The 25214-nt window shown below is 41.3% G+C and overlaps 2 protein-coding genes across 10 annotated transcripts in view; one reads left to right on the plus strand and one right to left on the minus strand.

Annotated features, from left to right (window-relative positions):
* TIAM2 (TIAM Rac1 associated GEF 2) overlaps positions 1-14638 on the plus strand; it is a 184616-nt gene extending 169978 nt beyond the window's left edge. For all 5 annotated transcript variants that reach the window (XM_006114983.4, XM_006114984.4, XM_014569522.3 and 2 more), the window contains 7 exons: positions 423-541; positions 3417-3525; positions 4812-4870; positions 6408-6513; positions 8080-8167; positions 9261-9415; positions 13429-14638. In XM_006114983.4, coding sequence (XP_006115045.3) covers positions 423-541; positions 3417-3525; positions 4812-4870; positions 6408-6513; positions 8080-8167; positions 9261-9415; positions 13429-14048 — 1256 coding nt within the window. In that variant the 3' untranslated portion in view covers positions 14049-14638. The remainder of the gene's footprint in view (positions 1-422; positions 542-3416; positions 3526-4811; positions 4871-6407; positions 6514-8079; positions 8168-9260; positions 9416-13428) is intronic.
* The window catches only part of TFB1M (transcription factor B1, mitochondrial), a 42827-nt gene continuing 28087 nt past the window's right edge, over positions 10475-25214 (minus strand). For 4 of the 5 annotated variants that reach the window (XM_075924493.1, XM_075924492.1, XM_075924494.1 and 1 more), the window contains 2 exons: positions 19742-19869; positions 10475-15731 (listed from right to left, as the gene is read on the minus strand). In XM_075924493.1, the coding sequence (XP_075780608.1) occupies positions 15497-15731; positions 19742-19869 (363 nt within the window). In that variant the 3' untranslated portion in view covers positions 10475-15496. The remainder of the gene's footprint in view (positions 15732-19741; positions 19870-25214) is intronic. The other variant, XM_075924496.1, reaches the window with a different exon arrangement.

Consider the following 25214-nt stretch of genomic DNA (forward strand, 5'->3'; position numbering starts at 1 on the left):
ATTGTAAAACTCATGAAAACAGCATATGTTAGCGTGTCTATAGTCACACTGATGCTCCTGTTCATTGATTCTTGTTTATGTTAATAGTGCCACAGCTACCATCAGATTGAAGTTTTATATAATTTATAGCTTTTATTTTACTAAAATATGTATTTTAGTCTTTGGGAGTACTTAAAACACCCATTAAGAAGTTCACTGAATATGCTGATCAGCAAGTATGGAGTCCATATTTACTATGACTAAGTAAAGTAACTGATCTATTCATAATGATTATTGGCCATGGACCATTATGGCTTGAGACCTTGAATAATTGGGACCCTGAGTAAAAATCTCTCACAGGCTTTCATAAAAAAATCATGTCTTTATAATATGAAATTGAATTATTAGTCTGTTAAATGGTGGATTTTGTTTAAAAACCTCAGAAGCACTGAAGGCAATGGAAAAAGTAGCCAGTCATATCAATGAAATGCAGAAGATATATGAGGACTATGGTGCTGTGTTTGACCAACTGGTTGCAGATCAAAGTGGAACAGAGAAGGAGGTAAGAGGAAAAAATGGAACATTATATTATTCACGTCAGGTGTAGTCCTCTAAGACACTGTATATTCTTAACTCTGTTTTCTACCTGTCCCATCAAATTTCTTTCTTTCCTTCTCAAAGAGCTTGTCTAAACAAAACTGTAAGTGCATGGCAAGTTGCGATGTAAATCTACATCACAATAACCTACCACATACTATGTGTCCCTGTAGACCCTAGTGACGTGCACTAAAAACGGTCATTTCAAAGTGCACTGGATACTTTGTGCATGGCAAGCCAGATGCAAGGTAGATTTACACCCCATTCTGCAAGCTGAGTGTTCATATAGGCAGACCTCAGCAAGTACTGTCATGTTTACAGACGGCTGGCAAATCTTCTATAGGTCTGCTCTGAAGGGCCATTGGGAACAGACAGTCACTAAATCACAGGAAGAAAACAATGAAGAGTGGTTCTCAACCTTTCCACACCATTGTGTCCTGATTTATCTTGCGTACCCTTAATTTTCATCCCCTTGTAAACTACTTGCTTAATAAAGCAAACGTAAAAATCACAATGTTATGGCACATTATTCATGAAAACTTGCTTGCTTTCTCATTTTTATCATATAAAGTAAATTGGAATTTATTGTACTTACATTTCAGTGCAAAATAGAGCACTATAAACAAGTCATTGAATGAAATTTTAGTTTGTATTGACTTCAGTAGTGCTTAGATGAGTTGATGCACCCCCTCTCCCCCAGGAGGGACCTCTGCATACCCTCACGGATACATGTACCCCTGATAGATAACCTACAACAGTGGTTCTCAATGTCCAAAAACTCGAGTTCAAATTTTAGGCATGAGTGCTTAGATTTCAGAAACTGGAATCCTGTTCCATCAAAAATATTCTAGCAGGATTCATTATAATGCCCATTACAACAATCATTTTGGGTTCATCTAGTACTGGTACATACATATCTGTTTATCAGAGCAAAAAAAAAAAACCCAACCCATTAGTTGGTATTATGGGCTAGTGGATCAGCTCGTATGAACTGACTGCATCAGCTGTGGAGGTAGCTATTTTTGTCTTATTAATATTTGTAATATATTGTTGTTTGCTGTGAGAGATACCGTTAGCATTAAGGAAAGGCTTTTTTTGTTACTAATACCTCAACATTATTTGCTTTTATCTAAGCTCTAGACATGAAAGTGCATCAAAATAAAATGTGCAATTATTACCCCTCTAATCAAATTCGTTATTTTATTGCCATATCATATATATAGTAGCCCAGTGTCTGAGAGTCTGTAACGCCAAAATGCTGGCTGTTCCCTCTGGGCGGCGCTGTTGCCTGAGTCACGTCCTTCGCCTCCTGCCGTGGCGCTCAGCTGACTTCTGCACCGCTCAGCCGGGCTGTCGCGGGGGAGCAAGCAGCGCAAGCGGCCATTTGGGCACTGCAGTCCCCATGCAGCACGGGAGCACAGAGCCCAACGGCCGTTTGGGCGCCGCAGTCCCCCCGAGTGAAAGGCAAGAGGGGGAGGAGAAGAGAAAGAGAGACAGAGAGCGGGGGAGGCAGTAGGAGGAGGAAGAGAGAGAGACAGAACGAGACCGGAGGCTCAGGAGAGAAGACTGATGTGGAGGAGAGACCTGAAAATCCCATCTTATGACGGGCTAATTGGCTAGTTGAAAAAGAAAACTAGAGAGAGCATAATGGATCATGTTCTCTGCTGTTTTCTGAAATTGGACCAGCAAGCTCTCTAGATCTAGCCATTTGTAGCCAATGACGTATAAGGGGATCACTTGCTAGGGTGCATCATATGCAACAGTTACTAATTTAATTGTTTTAAGTTTAACCCTGATAAAAAGAGCCAAATTATTTCTGTTCTGGAAGAGAGAAAGCACTGCTCAAGAGAAAGAAAATCCGAAGATTATCAGCCATGTCCTAATTCATTCTTATACACTGATGATAAAGGAACATCACAGTTGGCTATATCTCAATGACTGAACTTCAAGTCAGACCTAATGTTCTTCATGTTAAGTGTTAGTAGCAAAAGTAAGCTCTAAGAGGTAAATTTACCCAACTTCTAAAACTTGTATGCTATTGTTATGAGAGTAAGTATCTTTTAAATATATATAGTGTGTGTGCACACGTGCAGATATATACAGGCAGTCCCTGAGTTACGCGGATCCGCACTTACGAACGGGGTTCTCGCCCCGGAACTCGTGGGAGGCGGGACCACCCAGACGCACAGTGGTCCCGCCACTCCGTCCTCCGGGGCGAGAAAAGCTGCTCCGGGTGTCCCTGGTCTGCTGGGGGGGATAGGGACACCCCGAGCAAAGCTTTGGAAGCGGCGGGGTCCCGCGCCTCTGTGGCTTTGCTCCGGAGCAAAGCCTTGGAGGCGCGGGATCCCACCGCCCCCGCGGCTTTGCTCCGGGTCTCCCTGGTCTGCTGGGGGGGGGGGGGGGGAGGGTGCGCAGCTAGTGCACCCCCCCCCAGCAGACCAGGCTTTTGTTGTGGACACCTGGGGTAGAGCAGCTGGGGTGCTGCCAGGTTGGTCCTGGGACCACCTACCCGGCAGCGCCCCAGCTGCTCTGTCCCAGGCTCCAGATTCAGCCGCTGTTGAAACTGATCAGTGGCTGATTCCAGGAAGCTGGGGCAGAGCAACTTTGCCTTGGGCTTCCTGTAGTCAGCCTCTGGTCAGTTTCAGCAGCAGCGGCTCAATCTGGAGCCAGTTCCGACTTACGTACAAATTCAACTTAAGAACAAACCTATAGTCCCTATCTTGTACGTAACCCGGGGACTGCCTGTAGTAAAAAGGTATGCTTACATTTAATGTTGTCAGCCTGCACTGATTCACAATGGTGGACATTAATTTAAACTTATTTTTTAAAACATAATATAGGTCACAGAACTTTCAATGGGAGAACTTCTGATGTACTCTGCTGTTTCCTGGTTGAATCCTTTTCCATCACTGGGCAAAGCAAGAAAAGACCTTGAACTTACAGTGTTTGGTTAGTGTCCTATTAAGAGACAACCTTAAAGATATTCAGTACATCTTCTTGCTAGTAGTATATGACAACTTATATTTTACTAATCAGATTAACTAAAATGTAAGCCCTGCTACAGTCATGGTCCTGTAAATGATCAAGGTCTAGATATCTGAAACTGAGATTAGTAATATAATCACTAACTTCTCTGTGATGGCTTTTCCCTCTGCCTGCTCTACTATCACCAAAGTCCTTGTCTCATCTCTACAAACATTACCACTATCTGCATGCACCTACGTGGGTTGAAGACAGTGAATAACTTCCTGAGGGTTTGAGTTACTCATTCATTTAGCTGATGACCTTGAATTTCAAGGTTTCATTTAGACACATAATTTATGTAGGAACTGAGGAGGAGCTAAAAATTGTTTAACATGCCAGCTTGTGGTAGCCTTTAGGGCACTTGGACATTTGTTTGAAACTAAAGCACATACAGAAGGAAGTACTGTTTGTCTACAGATTAACACAGTTGGATTTATTAGTGATTTTTTTTTCATAGTGACCATGTGAGACCAAGCACTGGGTGTTCCCAAACACTATCCCTAAAGAAAGATGTCTGAGTGATATGTAGAGAGGCTGGATTGTCTTCTAGTTAGAGTAATAACCTGCAACTTAGGAAACCTGGCTTCAATTCCCCATCTCCACCACAGACATTTCCTAGTGACCATAGGTGACTCACTAAATGCCTCAGTTCTGCATCTGCAAAATGGAGATAACAGCATTTCCCTACCTCATGGAGGCACTGTAAGGCTAGATATATTACAGTGTGAGGCACTCAGACCCTATGGCAATACTACAGATAGTCAAGAATTTTGAGAGCTCTGAGGTTTCGCATTTCAAAGGAAATGCTGAACTGCATCAAAGAAGAAATTTGACATCTATAATGGGCCTCTTCTTTCTGCAACATTTTCCTTCCCCTCAAGGGAAGTTGCTGGCTCATCGCTTTTTCACAATAATGTTTTCAATTTATACAAGTACATATAAGGCCAATTTCTGTAATCTTGATACCGGGAAATAAGCTTTCTAAAAGAATTAGGGATGAGCAATATTGTTAAAAAAGTAGTTTTGTGAACAAGTCACACTTAAGCAGATGCTATGGGAATTTTTGTATGTGTGTGTGTTGGTAGATTGTTAAAAAGTACCCCGTAGATTGTAGTTAACTGGAAATAACTTCAGTCAGTCAGTATAACCATCAGATCTGTTTTGTTGAATACTAGACCTACAATCAGAAGCATCTTATTCTTTCTTTTCAGTTTTTAAGAGGGCTGTCATACTGGTATATAAGGAGAACTGCAAACTGAAAAAGAAAGTGGTAAGTCTGACAAGAACTCCAAGCTATAGATATTTGTGCATGGGATCATAGAGTTTGACAGATGGAACCACCAGGTCATCTAGGGTCACTACTTTGATTCAAAAGTGAACATGTGAACACTAAAGGAAAAGTGAGTGGTACACACTGCTGGTTTAATGCAATGAGATCACAGTGGTCTGGATATTGCAACAGATTGCATTACTGAGTCAATAAGCAGAACATTTCTGTGTGAACTAATGCTCCAGGAGGATGCTGAGAGGGGATTTCTGCCAGATATGAGATCAAACTTAAACATTTGGGAATCATTAAAGAATCCAGGAGACTTCTCATTAACCTGCATATTTTGGCATAATTCAAACTCAATTATTTAGCAATTACGTCACCTCTTCCTCTGGTACTAGTTGAATACAGCATTCTTTACTTTCTGTCTTAAACTGGGGGAACCACGTGGCTAAAGCTATTCCTGTGTACACCACATCTTTCATTCCAGAGTGAACTGTCATGTGAAAAGGTAACATACAGGCAGTCCCCGGGTTACGTACAAGATAGGGACTGTAGGTTTGTTCTTAAGTTGAATTTGTATGTAAGTCGGAACTGGTACATATTGTAGGGGAAACTCTAGCCAAACATTTCTCCAAAGCTCAGTTTTATTCTCCCACACCTCACTTCCCTCAGTCCTTTATTCTCAAGCTGAGGTGTCTGCTGAGAAAAGCCGCTCCGGGTCTCCCTGGTCTGCTGGGGGGGGGGGGCACTAGCTTCGTGTCTCCCTGGTCTGCTCGGGGGAAGCAGCTAGTGCGTGGTTGCCTCACCCCGTTTGTAAGTAGGGATCCGATGTAAGTCGGATCCATGTAACCCGGGGACTGCCTGTACTTATTTAATTGGGCTGGCTAAAACAATTTTCAAGTTTATAGCTAAGTGTCATATTTTATACATTGCAATTACTTGAAATACCCTCAACTCTCTACTCCTAGGAGGTCACAAGGAGACAACTCAAATAACTTGAGTTGAAATAACTTGCAGAGATTGATACACAATAAGCAGTTAAATCCCAAAAGAAATGTGCTATGCCTCAGTTTGCATAGTAGGGTTTTCTGTCCCTGTGAATAAGCTAATTGCACAGAAAGGAGATGATGTGGAGCATCAGTGTAATATGCTTATGCTATGAGAGATGTAAACAATTGTAATAAAAGGAACAAGTATAGCAGCGTTGTCACCTGAAGAATTTGTTTGGCTAAATAAGTAGTTGGCTTACTCATAGTGAATTTGCTCCATTCGTTTATTTCATGTGAAAATATGCAATTTCAAAAACTAATTTTTCAAATGTGCAGTATTCAGTATTTCTCAGATCTCACTGTGTTTTATAGTCAAACTAACAGTAATGTATTCAAGGAGCAACAATATTCAACTAAAATTCTCTGTTACAAGTAAGTTCTTGGACAGAAGGCCATTTTATTGAGAACACTGATACCAATGCAGACCTATTATATTGCTTTAGCTCATTTAAAAAAATACATCTTGATTCTTTTTCTATTTGTAGCCCAATAATGCACGGGCTGCACATAATTATGGTGACTTGGATCCATTTAAATTTCGTTGGCTAATTCCTTTATCTGCTCTTCAAGTCCGACTGGGGAATACAGCAGGTAATTATATATTTCTTAATACATTAGATGTCTACATATTGCTTCCTGAAGTCTTGTGAACAATCAGACATTTCCTGGTATAGACTGTAGGAGGACATTTTTATTTGATACTACGTTTATCTGGCTACCTATGTATAAACTAACACCTTACAGCAGCATGTGCTTGTAAGGACTATACACTAATAGATATTTTCATCAGAGACTCTGTTGTCACACCTCATTTTCTTCCCTTCTGTAATCAGAGAACAAGCTCAAGCATAAAGGACATTAAACTCAACCTGAAGCTGACTTGTCAGGGTAACATCTCTATGTAACGACAAACTGAGAATAGAACTGCAACAAGTTAGGATTAACATGGCAAAACAGAAACTCACAACAAAACTGTAGAGAAAAATTTGAAGGGGCTAGTCAAAGCAACCTTGAGAATATGGGCCAAATTCTAGCATATTTGGTACCCAGCATAATACCACTACTGTCCAGGGGTGGCAAGGAATATAATTAAAATGCAGCATGAGAGAAAGAACTGTGTAGTGATTAGTTTGCTAGCCAGAGATCTGGGTTCCATTCTCTGCTCCATCACAGACTTCTTTTGTGACCTCAGGCATTTATGGTAGAACTTCCAAAAGCACTTAGGTGCCTACCTTCCCTAAAATAAATGGAAATTAGGTGACTAGATACTTTACAAAAACCCATGATTACTCTCCGTGCCTCGGTTCACCCTGTGGAAGCACAGGGATAATAGGGAATTGCTATCTCAAAGGGGGGTGTGAGGACTAATATATTAACAACTGCGAAGGGCTATGGTGATGGAGGCTGTGTAAGTGCTTCAGGTATGAGACTTAAATTAGTTTATGAAAGAGCCCCAGTTGATATAGCTGAGCTGAATTATGTGAGAAACTAATAGCTGAGCAGGAGAGGAATAAAGCAGACACAGAAGCAAAGAGAAGCCTGCCTATTGCAAGGACTAGCCCAGTGTTGCCATTGGAGGTTCAAGATCCTCAGTTGTGTGTAAGGTTGGAAAATTCCTAACAATCAGACTTCACAGGGGTCTGGTAGGCTGGGTTTTGAGGCTTCAGAAATAATGGGAAACATTAACATGTTTGTTGGAATGAGTCCCAGAAAGGAAGACCCTGGAAAGGTGGTTGAGTTTTTGAAGACATGTTGTAAGTTGTAACATTTGGCACTCTTCATTCGGGACGTGAAAGGTTAACCCGTTAACTGGATAAGGGGTAATGCTTACTGGTTCTGGCTCTGTTGGGGTAGGTCAGGGCAACCCTCGTCTGTGGCAGGCCCAGCTCCCCTACTCTCCACAGGTTACACGCTGGCTTCCTAGGACTGGGGCTAGTGTCAGGTACTGCCAACCCCACCTCCTGGGGAGCCGGCTGCAGAGCCTGCAGTGTGTAACCATGTAACTGCATACTCTTCATAGGGTTCTAGCTCCTCTCAAACCCATCATGCAGATTTCCACAACTTTTCGATGAACATTGTCTTGGTGAGAAGCTCAGCCTTTAATGAGGTTTATGTAGTCTGAAAACATGCATTATTCAATATTTTTTCTATTTCTAGGAACAGAAAACAATTGCATCTGGGAACTGATTCACACAAAGTCAGAAGTAGAAGGCAGGCCTGAAACAATCTTTCAGTTGTGCAGCAGGTGAACTTAACGTGAAGATTATCTGACAAAATTATACTAATGGAATGACAAAACTACATTGAGAACATTTTATTTTTCTGAGTGACCTTTTTTCCTGTCTCTCAGCACTCCTAAAACACCCATCATCTCAAATCCAGGCACTGAGCCACTGTTTAACTGGATGGAATTTGATGTGCAGAAAACATCTGATATTAAAGTAAATTTGGCTCAGTCCTTCATTGTCAGGAACACAGAGAATTATGTCTGGTGCAATCAACAGCTAGCTCCATAAAGGATTTAGGCACCTTAAGTGGCATGTGGGAGTTTAAGTCCAAGGGTGCGTCTAGACTACACCCCTCTGTAGGCAGAGGGATGTAAATGAAATGTTTCAAAAGTGCAAATGAAGCCAGGATTTTGAATGTACAGGATCTTTCGAAAAATTGCCCCGCTGTCGAAAAAAAAACGTATCTAAACTGCAGTTTGTTTCGAAATAGCACTTGTTCGAAACAGCGCCATGACGTGATTATGCAAATGAAGCTTCATTTGCACTTTCAAAGTGCTTCCTTTACATCCCTCTGCCAACAGAGGGGTGTAGTTTAGATGTAGCCCAAAATTCAGATACTCAAAATCCCTGCTCAAATGACACTTAATGTTCTTAGACACTCAATTGTCAGCTGCTTCAGTCCCCTTGGGCATCCACATAGCTGCCTCTTATGCCTAAACCTAGTCCTCAAACTAGGAGTCATGCCTATCTCCCCTGCAGTGCTCAGAGCATGCCTACCTGAGTGGGTCTTGTATAAAACACAAAGCTGCTGAAATGAGGTCACCCCATGTAGCCTTTAACCAAATGGCTAGCACACTCACCCAGACTGTGGGAAACCCAGGTTCAGATTTCCTCCAACTGCCTGATGCACCAGTGAGCTATTGGGTATTCTGGTAGGACTTCTTCAGTCTTCCTATTGAAGATGGTCCATTTCTTATAAATAAATAGCACCAGCCTTCTGTAGCAGAATAAGGCAGCTTCTTAATGGAAAGACTGCTTGGGCATGGGAAAATAAAATAATGACAGTGACCTATAATCTGTCCTATTGTTGCTGTTTCTTAAATGTTGCAGTGACTGTGAGGGCAAGACTAACATCGTTAAGGTGATTCGCTCCATTCTGCGGGAGAACTTCAGACGTCACATAAAATGTGAATCACCACTGGAGAAAACATGTAAAGATCGCCTAGTTCCACTCAAGAACCGTATCCCTGTTTCAGCCAAATTGGGTAAGTGTCAGTTTGCTATAGTGGGAAACACAGACTGGCAGGTTAATGGTGATTAGCATGACCTAAACCTCTTCTCTTTCCAGACATGAAGGGGGTGGTGTCTTTTTAGTATAATTTGTTTTAAAATACCAATGTACTTATTGGTAGAGAGGCTTTATATTAAAAGTGCCAGTTATCCCATATTCTTCTTGAGAAACAGCCTGTCCAGAGGCCTAAAGCCTCAGTTTCCAAATAGACTGCCCCACTGGCAGAACTATATTTCAGAGTTGGGCAACTCCAGAACAGAGAGTAGTTATGAAATGTTAATAACCGTCCTGAGAGAGTAGTTATCCAGCCAGTTATGCACCCACCTTATAATAGCCCCATCTAAGTTGTATTTGCCTTAGCTTGTGAAACCCGAAATCTTCTAGAAAATCCCAGCTCTTATTACTAATCCCATAGCATCCCTTCTGTCATGGATTTGTAAAGAACAAATCATGTCAAACCAATCTGATAGCTTTCTTTGATGATAGGACAACAAGTCTTATGGATAAGGGAGAAGCAGTGGACATGGTATACTTAAGACTTTAGTAGGGCATTTGATACAGGCAGTCCCCGGGTTACGTACAAGATAGGGACTGTAGGTTTGTTCTTAAGTTGAATCTGTATGTAAGTCGGAACTGGCATCCAGATTCAGCCGCAGCTGGTCTGCCACAGGTGTCCGGAGAAAAGCCTAGTCTGCTGGGGGGGGGGGCATACTAGCTGCCCCCCCCCCCCCCCAGCAGACCAGGAAGACACGGGCGGCGGACCGAGACGCAGCTTTGCTCCCAGTCTCCCTGGTCTGCTGGAGACCAGCAGACCAGGGAGACGGGGAGCAAAGCCCCTCTGAGGACAGCTGTGGGACAGCTGTGGGGAAGCCTGGGGTGCCCCACTGCCCGAGCCTCCTCCCCCCCCCCCCCCCGCGGCTTTGCAAAGCCTCGGGGAACCCAGCAGCGGAGCAGCCCAGGCGCGCCTGGGCTGCCCCCCACCCGAACCCCCCTGCCGCTTTGCAAAGCCGGGGGGGGAGGGGGAGGAGGCTCGGGCAGTGGGGCACCCCAGGCTTCCCCTCCGCCGCTTTGCTCTGCGTCTTCCTGGTCTGCAGACCAGGGAGACGCAGAGAAATCCCCAGAGTACATGGGCGGCAGGACTGCGAGGTCCCGCAGTCCGTGTACTCTGGGGCAGCACCGTTCGTAACTGCGGATCCGACATAAGTCGGATCCGCTTAAGTCGGGGACTGCCTGTATTGTCTTGGCATGATCTTCTTATCAATAAATGAGGCAAAAACAACTTAATGGGGCTACTATAAGGTGGGTACATAATTGGCTGGATAACTGTTCTCAGAGTAGCTATTAACGGTTCATAATCATGAAGGAAGGCATAAAAAGTGGGGTTCCACAGTGGTCTGTTTTAGGACCGTTTCTGTTCAATATCTTTATCAACAATTTAGATATTGGTATAGACACTACTCTTATTAAGTTTGCAGATATTACCAACTTGGGAGGGGTTGCAACTGCTTTGGAGGATAGGGTCATAATTCAAAATGAACTAGAAGAACTGGAGAAATGGTCTGAGGTAAATAGGATGAAGTTTAATACGGACAAATGCAAAGTACACCACTGAGGAAGGAACAATCAGTTTCACACACAAAGAATGGGAAGTGACTGTCTTGGAAGGAATACTGCAGAAAAGGATCTGGGGGCATAGTGGACCACAAGCTAAATATGAGTCAGTGTGACGCTGTTGCAAAAAAAGCAAACATGATTCTGAGATGCATTAACAGGTGTTGTGAGCAAGACATGAGAATTCATTCTTCTGATGTGTCTACACTGATTGGGCCTCAATTGAAGTATTGTGTCCAGGTCCGGGCACCACATTTCAAGTAAGATATGGAGAAATTGGAGAAGGTCCAGAGAAAAGCAACAAGAATGATTAAAGGTCTAGAGCTCATGAGCTATGAGGGAAGGCTGAAAAAAATTTGGCTTCTTTAGTTTGGAAAGGAGAAGACAGAGAGGGGGACATGATAGCAGTTTTCAGTATCTAAAAGGTGTCAGAAGAAGGAGAGAGACAAATTGTTGTTCTTGGCCTCGGAGGATAGGACAAGAAGGAATAGTTGTAAACTGCAGCAAGGGAGGTTTAGGTTGGACATCAGGAAAAACTTCCTGTCAGGATGATTGAACACTGGAATGAATTGCCTAGGGAGGTTGTGGAATCTCCATCTCTGGAGACATTTTAAGAGCAGATCAGGGATGGTCTAGACGGTGCTTGGTCCTGTTGTGAGGGCAGGGGACTGGACTCAATGACCTCTTGAGGTCCCTCCCAGTTCTACAATTCCACATTAGATCTCTTCTCCAAGGAATAGGGTCAAATAGCTGCCAGACGTCTCTCATTCAGGAAGTTATCACAGAAGGAAAAGCAACTTAAGCTGCTACCAGCATCAACTTTTGTTGTCGTATCCTGATGTAGAGACAATGACATGGAGAAAATCCACCTCACCAGAATCCTTCTTGTGGTGTACTTCAGGTTAAGGTAACAGCAGAAGTATGCCAAAGAACTGCTGCCACTTCTCCCTTTTGTGACCCACACTCTAAATTTACCCCATTTAGCTTCCTTGCACCAACAGGCCTATTGTAGGTTAAATTTATTACTTCCAGTAGAAAGAGATTTGGCTTTCCACTTACTACAAGCTTTCCTTCAGCCTTCCCTACCATTATGCAAAGCTCAGGCAACAGAACAGGAAATGAGGCAGTGTTCCCTCCCACCTTCTATTCATTCCACCTGAATGCCTTATCAGCATTTTTTGATGGAGTACAGGCCTTCTTTGGAGCACTGCTTTCTACTGCTGGGTGTAGACATCTAGGACCAAAGACAGTAGACCATACGTACACAGTAGGAGAATTACTCCTGGGAAGCAGTGATGCTGAAAAGGATTTAGGGGTCTTGGTGAATAATTTCTGGAAGATGAGCTCCCCGTGTGAAGCTGTGACCAAATGCAATCCTTGGATGCATAAATAGACCTTCTCAACTAGAGGTCAAGAGGATGTTCTACGTATTTTTGGCAATGGTATCACTACTACTGCTGGAATAGTTTGTCCAATTCTGGCACCCACAATTCAGAAGGATGTTGATAAATTGGAGCGGGATCAAAGAAGGGCCATAAGAATGATTGAAAGTTTACAAAACATCCCTTTAACTGTGATAAGTTAAATAGATTGATTTCCTTGTATCTAACAAAGACACTGTAAATCACCCCTTAACTTTCTGTGTACCTACACAGGGAATAAATATTTAATTATGAGCTCAAGTTAGCACAGAAAGGTGGGGTACAATAAATGCTGGAAGGTGGGGACCACTTCAGACTGGAAATAAAGTACACATTTTTAAGTAAGAATAATTAACCATTGGAATGTGGATTTTTTTTATCCCTGACCATTTTTAAAGCCAGGATTGGATGGTCTTCTAAAAGATATGCTCTAGGCCTTGCTTGGGGGAAGCTCTGTGGCTTGGTTATACAGGCGGTCAGATTAAATGATCACAGCCTTCTGTAGCTGTTGCCAATATTGCCAGTCCTCTACCTGGTGTTGACAATCTTGACTAAAAGCATGCCTCTTGCAGCATGTGAAGCAACTGACACACAGATGAACTGGGACTCACATGGCACTTGGCCATATGACACACTAAGTAACTGATCCAGCCTCACTACTGTTTAGATTTCTTGCTTTGCAAGTCATATCTGTGGCTTTACAAAAGATTTTGCATATACTAAATGTTCAGTGACCTTAGTCTTAGTACCTAAAGCAATATAAAATCAAATATTGTCAATACCAGCAGTCTAATCTCCTAAAGGACACACTATATTTCAGTCCAAATGGGACTAATTCAATTATAATTCAGAAAGCCATAAACTTATGATTGTGCTACAGCAGGATATTAAATAATTCCCTTGTTTAGCAAAAGTTGTTGTAATGCAAAATTAAGACTGCCTTTTATACTTGCAGCTTCCACAAGAGCCTTAAAGGTACTGAAGAACTCATCCAGTAATGAGTGGAACACTGAGACAGGGAAAGGAAACTTACTGGATTCTGATGAATGCAGCCTGAGTAGCAGTACTCAGAGTAGCAGCTGCCATACCACAGAAAGCATGCAGGAATCCAAAAATTCATCTCCTATGAAACACTGTCCGAGCTGCACACCAGATTTTTCAGACAGCCTTGTTAAGGAATCTGATATTCTGAGTGATGAGGAAGAGGACTATCAGCAGAGCCTAACAAAGGGCAGCCCTACAAGAGACATTGAGATACAGTTCCAGCGGCTGAAGATCTCAGAGGAGCCCAGTGCTGACACAGAGCACAAACAGCCTGGGGCTGATAAGGCTGAAGACCACCCAAAGCTGGTGCGTGGGCATTTCTGTCCAATTAAACGAAAAGCAAACAGCACAAAACATAAGGGAACTTTACTGGCAATGCAAGAACATCACCATTCTCTGGACGGTCACGCTGATAGTGCAAACTTGGATCTAAATTCTATTTTAGAGAGAGAATTTAGTGTCCAGAGTTTAGCTTCCGTAGTTAATGAGGACTGCTTTTATGAAACCGTAGAGAGGCATGGAAAATCCTAGCTTTAAGTGCTACATAAGTCAAATTTTATGTGGACTTTAAAGTTTTAAATAACCTGTTAATTTGACTTGCTTTAAAACTAGTGCTGATGTGGAAATTGCTGAAAAAACTACTGTTGGTTTTGTGCACTAATACATTTTTCCACAAAAATATAGTTGTAAAGGATTTAAGTTATTTTAATTTATTTGTGGATTAAGAAAAATTGATTAAGCTGGCCAGAGTCTGTAAACAAGTTCATCCCTTTTGAGCAGTTATCAAAATTTTAGTGTCCTTTAAAAAAAGGTGCAGTCTAAATATTTTAAGTTATATGGAAAAGGTGCTGCAGGAATTGTGATCTATAAGCTTTATTAAAAAAAGTCAAAACTTTTCCTTTGGGCATTTTTTCAGCAATTTTAATTTTTGCTTTATTTAAAGCAGAATTAAATTATTTTAAGGGGTTTTAGTGCACAGGAGTCCTTTTTGTAGGTTGCAAGATGCTGTTAACTTTATATATATATATGTAAATATAAACAAAGCTTGTACTGTAATGCTTTATTTGATTGTATTTTTATTTTCTCTACCAACATGTACAGTAAAAGGGAAATGAGCATTATGTCTAGTTTCCTGGTTTATTTGCAGCTTTCTCTTATTGGGGCTTTCAACACTGTGCTCTTTTCTTTGGGATAAATGAGAATATTAGCAAACTTTCTATGCACTTTATCCTTTTTGAAACTGGTTGATTGACTGTATTAGGTAAAAATCTTGTATTAATGTAGGTTGGACCTCTTTGGTTTGGCATCACTGGGACCTAACCAGTCCTGAACAAGAGAATTTGCAGCCTGGAGAGGTCTCCTGCTGCTGACAGGCTGCCCCCAGTAGGCCACCTCCCTACTCCCACTTGCTACTGCTGACTCCTTAGGCAGCATAGGCTCCTGCTCCTGCCGCAGGGCTCCATTCCTGTTCAGTGGGGGGAAGCTGCAGGGCTCTTACCCTGGGCTGCTGACTCCAATGTCCTGCCCGTAAGCTCCCGGGCTCTCTGTTCCAGAAGCATCCGTGGTCCTACTGAACTATAGATGTTGCCGGACTAGGGTCCTGGATTTTGGAGGTACAACCTGTAGAATATTTGAAGATGACTGTTTCAGCTTAAGGGCTCACTAATGCTTATCACTCATACAAAACTCCATTTCAGAGATGCCTCCCAGTCACCAAAATTCTGACACATGTATCTCACTTTACACCTCATTGAAAGTTTAGCCAGAGAAGAGAGTAGAGGGTACACCAAACCTCAGCAGTTGAAGGCTCTTATACTTCAATGCAGCCTCTTCCTGTACAGTAGAATGGAATAAGACCGAAAACTTCCCCACACCCCCTATTTCAACAAAAAGCAAAGTGTGTGTAAGTCTCCTTTCCCTGAAATAATTAGATCAAACACCACCAAAAAAGAGTTATTTGCCTGACTTGTGATAGATGCTCATTCCTTTCCAAGTGCCCTGAATGTCCTTTTACTAGTTTTCTTCTGCTTCAATTCTTCCCTATAGTTGTAAGTGAAAAGGCTTGGGTCTTCATCACACATTTTCCTGTATACATCACACAAGTTTTTAAAATGTAAAATGGAGAGCTGAGCTGGACGCAATGTTGGATCCACATCTGCTATCATCATCATCTGTTCACATTTTTCCAATCGTTCAGCTTCTGGAAACAAGATTCTAAAAGGGAACAAGGAGGAAGATATTCAAATAAAAAAACCTGTTCTTTAAAAAGTTTACCTTAACCCCGTATGTCTTGTTTTCATCTCTAACACAGATTTAGTTCAACATAATCATAATTCTAACTTTTTTCCTGGCCCTTGCTATTTAATATCTTAAGTAAATGTGTTTAAAAAAAAGAGCAAAAAAAGCAGGCCTATGAACTGTCAGAGGTATAAACATGTGTGACCTAGAGCAAACAGACTCATGGAAGCTGGAATGCTTCATTGAACAGGTCTGTTTCTTGAAAGTTTTTAAAAATCAGGAAGGAGGCAGGTTGTCAGGAGTGCCACGGAAGACAAAGAGCAGTAGTGAAAAGAAAGGGGAACCAGTGCAAATTTTCAAGGCACAAAAAGACATGACCAGAGCACCAGCATACCATTACCCTGTATCTTAGCATACCCTTATAAAACAAGCCTGATCCCAGAAAAATGTAGCCTGACATCTGTCTTATTTCCAATGTTTTAGTGGAGCTGCTATTCTGTCAGAGAGGGCACTTGCCTGTTGGAGAAAGGGGCTGACCAGAATTCCTGCTTTGCCTCCATCTCTTTGCTTAGTCAGTGCTACCCCTCTCCCTGTAGCCAGGACCTATCCCCTCCCTCATTCTAGGGAACAATATTTATTCCTGCAGCAGAAACGTGACACACAGACTTGATGGCCAGAAGCCCAAAGACTGGCTGTTACGAACAGTGGAAAGGGGAGAATGAGGTTTGTTACCTGTGCAGGAAAGGATTCAGTTCTCAAATGGCCACAGCTAAGGATTATAGAAGACTTATTTAAGAGGGAAGGGATGAATTGTTAGAGCTAGGCAAAAAACACTTGTTTAGCAATATGAACTACCTATAGGCACCTAGGAAGAGTATCCTTAGTATGTCAATATACTGGTCCTCAAAATTAAACACTTTGCTTACTGCCTGAAGAGGAATATTGCACTAATTCTCCTTAAATTACAAAATAATTTGAGATTTGAACATGCTGATCATGGATAATTCTGCAACTTGTAGAGGTCATGTTAGATAGTGAACATCTATAATGCTCTAAAATGAGACAGAATTTATGCTAACACATCCTGCGAATGGAGTAGTACAACAACAAATGTAATTAGCAATTCTACTTAATTACAAATGTATCAATTACTTTAGATGCCATGTTTTGCACACATATGAACATGTTCAGCCTTCCACCTTGCTTTCATATAACTATGTAAAGCATCATATTATAAGAAAGAATACTGAGTTAGCATCTGGAATTTGCTAATTTCCTTTGGCCAGCTAAACAATAAGAGGATTGTAATCCTTAATTATATGCTAGGCACTGTACTAAGGCATGTTAAGCTGCTATACAACATGCAAAAAATACAGATTTTTTTCCTTTTCAAAGAACTTAGAACTGTATCAGAAATTTGAGATTAAAGACAATGATCATTTATTGTTTAATCTTCTGAAAACACATTCTGCATGACATACTAACACAGCAATGTCTGTGTTTTCTGTGCATCAGCAGTTCTTACTCAACTAAGAGTGTGTCACACACTAGCTCATACTGTGCCTGGCCTCCTGTTCACTTACCATCTCCCAAGGTATGTATTCAGCCTCTAGCACAGACAAACTGGCACTGCAGGTTTAGATCAACTTCCTGCACTTCAGAGAAATACATGTAACTTTCCTGTTAGTTTCAAAGACTATGGGTGAGATAATGTGTTGCACCACTAAAAGATGCAACACCGAGCTTGCAACTCACACAGATGCAATTTCTGCTTCACAGAAAGACACAGTGATTCTTCTCTCACCCCAAAATTTGACAACACAGCTGTCTAAATTACAGCAGCACAGCCCCAGCTTTCTCTGGGCAGCAGCTCTTCCCAGAATACCTGCAGCACTGCATTCTGTGAACTTAAGACACCAGTGCTGAGGGGCATACTGGGATCGAGTAGGTCCTCAGACTAAGGATGTTAAATTTCGATTACTCTACTAATCGAATAAGTCAAATCAATTGGCATTGACTATTCAATTAGTCGATAAGGGCACTCCCACCTTTGCAGATGAGCTTCAGAAAGCATGGGGCCAGAGGGGGACTCAAGAAATCCCCCTCTGGCCCCATGCTCTCTGCTTTTGAAGTGTACAAGAGCCCCACTCTTACTACATTTCAAAGGCGGAAGTGCTGCCAGTTCCCCGCTGCGCATATGCTTATCGGATAGTCAACCAGTTGTTTACCTTCCTACCTCAGACGATAGCACATAGCTATCTGGTCCAGTGCAGAAATGGAGGGATCCTCTCCCAGCTTTTACAATATGGCTTTTAAAATATCTTTATACCACTGTAGCCTTTTACCCAGTAGAAAGGGTCCAAAGCAGGGCTCCCTCTAAGCTGCGTGTTTGCGCAGGTGCACAGAAAAAATTTCCAGCTCTCCCACCTCCTACACACTGCCACACAGCCACGTGGCAGGCGGCTGTTTAAGCGGCGGCCGGAACTAGAGAAGCTGGCAGCAGGCAGCAGAAGGGAACTCGGGTGAGAGTGCAGCAGGTAGGTACTGCGGTCTGTACCAGCAGGGGAGGCAGTGGGGCCAAGGACAGATGGGGCCCAGCACAGAAGCTGGCCATCTGTGCTGGTGGTTCATACCAGGTGCAGATAAATTGAGGGGTGGGGGGAGGAAGAAGATGAGATATGAGTCGGACACAGATCTCTGGGCAATGGGAATGGAGAACAGGTGAGGCGCAGGGCCAGACACAGGTCTCTGGGTGATTTGGGGGAATGAGGGGGGACAGGTGAGATGCAGGGCCAGGCGCAGGTGTCTGGGCAACGGAGGGGGGGACTGGCAAGATGTAGGTCTGGACATAGGTCTCTGAGTGATTGGCACAGGGGAAAAACAGGCAACGTGTGGGGCCGAGCACAGGTATCTGGGTGATATGGGGGGGGGAGGGGAATGGGAGGGGGAGCAGACAGGGGAGGCAATATGCAGGGCTGGGCACAGGTCTCTGGACAGTGGTATTTAGGTTGTGGACCCTAGGCCCAGGTACTGGCTGTTTGTGTTTGGGGGGCAGATAGCATGGCCCTGGCATATATACTGATGGCATATGGGGGGCAGATTGCAAGGCTGGGCACAACTAGAAAGTGTGTGTTGGGGTAGGGAGTTAGCCAACCCACAGGCAGTGGAGCATGCACAGTGGATGCTGGGGGCAGGGGCCAGCAAGCTGGGTAGTTTTCAGGGTGGGTGGGTGCAGGGTCATGGTCCTTGTTAATTATCCATTTTTTTGTATTTTTTCTTGCATAACTATACATAAAAAATGTAATTTTGTTAGTAACTGGTGGGTGCCACTGTGGCACACATCCAAACAAGCGCAGATGACACCAATATTGGTGCACAAAACAAAAAACTCATTCCATTCATGGATGGAAAATCTTAGAGGGAACACTAGTCCAAAGTGGAGGGGGTGATATCTGAAGGTAATGGCAGAAAGTGAAGTTAAGTAGTAATTCATCTCTTGTTCATGGTTAGTCAAATATAATTTAATAATTTTATCTTCCATTCAGAAATGTAGACCTTTCCTTTTGGACACAACCTACACAGACTACTGTCCAGAACACATTTTGTCAATATCTGCCAGTTTCTTTACAAATCTGTATTCAGAAGATTTAAAAGTACGTTTAAAAACCTGAAACTATTCAAATGATGACAACCGTATCCCTCTTAATTCCACTGGCTTCAATTCTGTAGTGTGTTAATAAAAAAGCATTAGGGTTTAATTATGGAGTAGTGGGTGCAAAGTAAACTTTTATGTAAATTATATTAAAATTGTTTTGATCTTCAGTCAACATTTTGAGGAGAGCTGGATGAGAGGCACTGAGATGTCTTGTAAGCAATGCAAATTTACATAAAGTGAACAAACGAAGGCTGCATTATTTTTTATGGATTTAGTAGGCATCAACAACAATATAGTTCTAAAGAAAATTCTGGTTAAAGAATTTACTTACTCTACTCCCCGACAGCAGTATTTTCTTCTGAACTGAAACACACTTTTAACAACCTTTTCCACCAGTTTGAAGGGCTGTCGTATCTTTGGTTGCACTAAAGGGGTAAAGTGCACTACTGACACATCTACCTATAATGAAAAGCAAAATATTAGGTACCAGATAGCAACATAGGTTTGCATTTTCCAATCTTTTCCCTTCTAATGTACATTCCTACAATTCCTAAGATGGCAGTGTGGGTGTCAGGAATCAGAGTTAGAGTCCCCTTCCTTTGGCATAACATAAAAAAAAAATACAACAACAGCCTGAAATAGCTAGCTGATAAAGTTATGAAATAACATTACAATCATTCAAGTACAAGGATGAAATTTCAACTCTTTTACCTTCAAGCCCCTTCACAAGTCAGTACTTTCATACTTTCCACTTACACTACACATACACATCCCTGCTACTCTGTCAATGATGTCAGTTTCAACCATCTGTTATATGCTCCTCTCTCAAACATCTTTGTACTTTTTTCCATGCCACTTTCTATGTATGGAAAACATTGCCTGAATTAATCTGTGAAGCTACTAACCTTTCGTGCACACCCTCGTAAAAAGACAATTCTGACATAATACACAGAAGAAAACTGGACAACATTTAACAGGCTGAGGGGCAGTTGAGGAAAGTCATTTATATAATTACAAATCTTGCTCACCTTTCACCATGTTTCATATTGTATCAGAGTTAATATAGATTAGGATACAATGAGCAACATGTAAATGCATTAGCTAACATTTTAAGCCTCTAATGTAGCCAAATGCAAGTTGGATTTTAACAAGTTTTAGCAGGTCTAGGTGAATTCTCAGAGGTGGTAAGTTCAAATAATGAATAAGCAGCATAGCTACTGACAGAGCACTAAAGAACTAACAATCTATAAATCCTTCTGTTATATCTATCTATCTAGCTATCATTTTATTGTGTTAGTTTTAATAGTATAAAAAGTAAGCTATTTGGAGCAGTGACTGGTGAGTGTGTGCATACAGGCCCTGGAATAATGTGGCTTTGATCCTCATATATAACCCATAAAAAAGAGTTCTAAAAGTAAAATGAAATGACGGTGACTTCCTACTGTACGTAAATGTCATCCCAGACAAATTAATCTGATTAAATTACTTATCCAGGCATATAGGCTAGGCCAAAAAAATTCATTCTGAACAATAAGGAATACTGGATTATAGCGGGCAAATTTTCAAAATTAGGGACCAAATTCTATTCAGTTTCTTGAAATAGTCCTAAAGCATACAAGAGTATTTTTTATTTAATCCCAAGTAACACATAGGAATTTGTATAAAATAATTGTAGCTGAGTATCTAAATAATATCAAATGTAATATAATGAAGTGAAAACATCTTCATACTCAATAAGATAAAAAGTATAAAGCGTATTAACTCATGCTATGAGATATAAAGCAACAATGAAATGCCTGGGATTAGCAGAGAAACAACTTCTACAGGAATGTTACTGCATTTATCTATAATGGAAGCTTTACAGCTCCCTTTCAAGCATCTGGTATTGAGCTATGTCAGACTGGATGGACCACTGGTTTGGACTGAAATGACAATCCAGTTACTACACAGAAAAATTCCATACATCAATGAAAAAGATTAGTATCAGAATAACTGAAACCAGAACTTGGCCCTAGAGAATAAAGTGCAGCCAAAAAATCATTCATAAAAAGACAAGTGTACATCCAAATTATTCTCCTGCATATTCAAAACGTGTACTTGGTTGGGAAAATCTAGCAGATGCATGCAAGGGCCCATTTTCATGTACAAAAACATTTTACATGCACAATCAGCTGTTTGCACAGGTATAGTCAGTGCTCATTTAAGTGACTGGTATTTAAAATTTAACTTAAGGCACACAACACAGAATTTTCACAATTAGGTAGCAGGACCAACAAAACCCATTTGGATCATCGACTCCGCCCCCTTGCATTTTGTAGGATGTCTGCAAAATGAGATACATTAATTCTTGGTTGTGGAACTAGGAATTCCCTTTCTAAAGACAGATCATTTCAGAAAAAAAATTAAATGCAATTTAGAAGGACATCAGCTTTCCTTTGAATGAAAATTGCCATTTCATAGCCAACCAACAATATTGCCAGCTTCTAGAAAAAACAGAGCTCCTGTGAGTAAGTGAATGCTGAAGAGTAATTTTCCTTAGATACCCAGGAAACTGCCTGGTTACTACGGCAACAGAAAAAGGAAAATGCTTTTTACTTGTAATAGGACACTTCCTATAAAGTACATACATTACTATCCTGTTCTATGTTATGAATATTAAAAAGGCTAGAATAACATAAGCCAATATAATGAATACAAATACATTTAAATAATACTGATTCATCTGTTAATCTTATTATCAGCTTTTATTTAAAATAGGCAAAAATAATTACAAATAATGCAATTCCTGCAGGGTATCCTACAGGTTGGACCTCCCTTGTCCGCACCCTTAGGATCTGAGTGGTCCTGGATGGGCAATTTTGCCAGACCAGGCAAGGTCATTTCTGACCTCTCTGCTGCCGCCTCCCAACTCCTGCCCCATGGCTTCCTGGCTGCCCGACAGCTCAACTGAGCTGCACACCAACACCAAGATTTCTGGCTACTTGCTCCCCACTCCAGGCAACATGGCAAGCTTCCTGGCCCCCTGGGTAACCCAGCTGGGCTGCGTGCCAATCCTCCCCCCCTTGCCCCACCTGCATCGCGCTAGGTTCCCTCTTCCTTCCTGCATCAGGCCAGGCTCCCGGCTCATCCCTCTTGCATGGCACTGGGCTCCCAAGGCCCTCCAAACCCCTACAGCATACCAGGAAACTCTGAGCCTAGAACATCCATTATGTAGTATGATGGAGATTCCTGCCACATGATACAAGGTCCCCAACCCCCTTCAAATCACAATTTAACTTAGGTCTACCCATTCCCTGGATAACTTTTTTTTTAAATGTACTTGTTTAATGTGATAATCATCAGTTATTGTCAGGTAAAGTAACTCTGTCATACATCCTGTGATAGCAACAAAATCAAGATTATGGGAAATAAACACAACAACAGATCAGTGCTAACTGCAACCCTAGATGCTTCTTTCTGAGACTGTTCCACACCTTGGGTGAGCAAGCATTCTAAAACTTCACAAAAATAAGAAATACCAATTGCCTGCACTCTAAATAAGCTGAACACAAGCCAGCATTCTGAGAAGACAATTTTCAGAACTGAGGTTTTATCTATCCACCACAGAGATACAGGACAGCTGTATATTTTTAAAGCAGAACTAAATTCCTCAAAATGTACTATGCTCACATCTGGTGTTTTTATTCAGGCCTAACCCAGTGAAAAATAACATTCAGGAAAATACTAACATAAGAACATAAGACCGGCGATACTGGGTCAGACCAAAGGTCCATCTAGTCTAGTATCCTGTCTACTAACAGTGGCCAATACCAGATGCCCCAGAGGTAGGGATCACAACAGGTAATCCACACGTTATCCCTCTCCTGTCATCCATTTCCAGACAAATAGAGGCTAGGGATACCATTCCTACCCATCCTGGCTAATAACCATTGATGGAACTAACCTCTATGAATGTATCTAGCTCTTTTTTGAACCCTGTTAAAGTTCAAGCCTTCACTGCATCCTCTGGCAAGGAGTTCCACAGGCTGACTGTGTGCTGAGTGAAGAAAAACTTCGTTTTGTTTGTTTTAAACCTGCTGCCTATTAATTTCATTTGGTGACCTCTAATTCTTATACTGTGGGTATAAGTAAATAACTTTTCCTTATTCACTTTTTCCATACCAGTCATGATTTTATAAACCTCTTATCATATCCCCCTTTAGTCTCCTCTTCTCTAAACTGAAAAGTCCAAGTTTTTTTAATCTCTGTTCATACCATACTCTGTGTTTACCATATAAGCCTTCTTGAACATTACTATTTTATTCATTCACCCAGGACCATGGACACACAATCAACTAGAGGAAGATCGACAAAAGACTAAAGGCTGTTAAAGGTATGTAAATATGAAAATTACATGGATTTGGATACAGTATTTCCAATCATGAATTCAAGTTTATAGCATAAATCTTACCTGGAACTGTCAACTCATTTATTCAATTATCTTTGATAGAGAACACCTTTATTCTGACACAATTACATTGAAATCTATTCTAAAATCTACTTTTTAAAAACACACAGCTCTGTAAATTTTCTAGATTCTCAAGATTTTCCTGTATGTGCCAAATATTTGTAATGTTCATCATGGGATCTGGATATCATTATGTATTTAGGACAAAGGGTTTACATGTGTTTTTCTCATAATCTCTTTGCTTTTGCTCACTAAGAGTGTTGCTCCAACACAACACATTGAACAAAGTGGTCCTTTATTCTCTGATAGATGGAACTGAGAGAGAGAATGGGCAGCAGGGCTACACTTGAAGACTGAAAAAGAACACACAAAGCAATTTTTTGCTTAAAAAAAAGCCAATGCTATTTTATATGAAGAACAGATCTTTACATTCCAGAGAAACTATATTTCTACAGGGCACTGGCAGTGAAGAAAACATCTCAGTCCTCCCATTCAGCGGTAAGTGCTACACAAGAAGAAATTTAAGATAGTATTTTTATTATGGTTCACAGTATTTATAACAGGTTTTATAGTGCCTAGAATTTACCATATAACTATTAATTACAATACAAAACTACTGATAGCAATGTTTTAGGGTAGATATTTGCAGGTTTGAGTATGTTGAAACTTACAAATGAAATGGTTAGAAAAAAAAATGAGAACTAAACACCAAATATGCTGATCAAGCCATGCAAATGGAAGCTCCATCATGCCTTTGCAGGGTCCTGTCGCAGCAAGTGCAAGATGCTTTTGCTGAAGAAGTTCTTGTTAGAGTAAACTAAAGGGATTCTGTAAAAGGGGACGTGTTCAGACATGACCCGAATTACTGATATTAAAACTGGAATTAATTTAGGAACTATTTTTTTTCTAAAAATTGCACCTTAACTGTAACAATTTGGCTACTGTATTAATCATATGTTTGGAAAGATGTAGAATAGCCTCTTAACTAAAATTGTGCTAGCTAACACACAGAAATTCTAATTTCATTCTCTAAACCCACACACTAGAAAAACTAGAGGATTACTTGAATGAATAAATAAATAACAAGATCTTTAATGGGTAGTGCTACCACAGAGCCACTGATCTAAACTAATTTCACTTCACAGTACATAAAAAATAAGAGCATACTATCCCAGAAAAGCTTGCATTCCGCTAACTTCAACATTTTCCACATATTTCTTGTGACTTCCCCCAAGCTTCTGGTGTTGAATAATCCACTTGTTTTCATTTACACAAGCAAAAAAATAAAGACACTTAAAAAACTGTTCAAACAGCATTGAGCTTGGCAACCACGTTGAAGGGGTCCCAGGCTGATGTC

This window comes from Pelodiscus sinensis, chromosome 3, assembly GCF_049634645.1.
Source record: "Pelodiscus sinensis isolate JC-2024 chromosome 3, ASM4963464v1, whole genome shotgun sequence".
Taxonomy (NCBI): Eukaryota; Metazoa; Chordata; order Testudines; family Trionychidae; genus Pelodiscus; species Pelodiscus sinensis.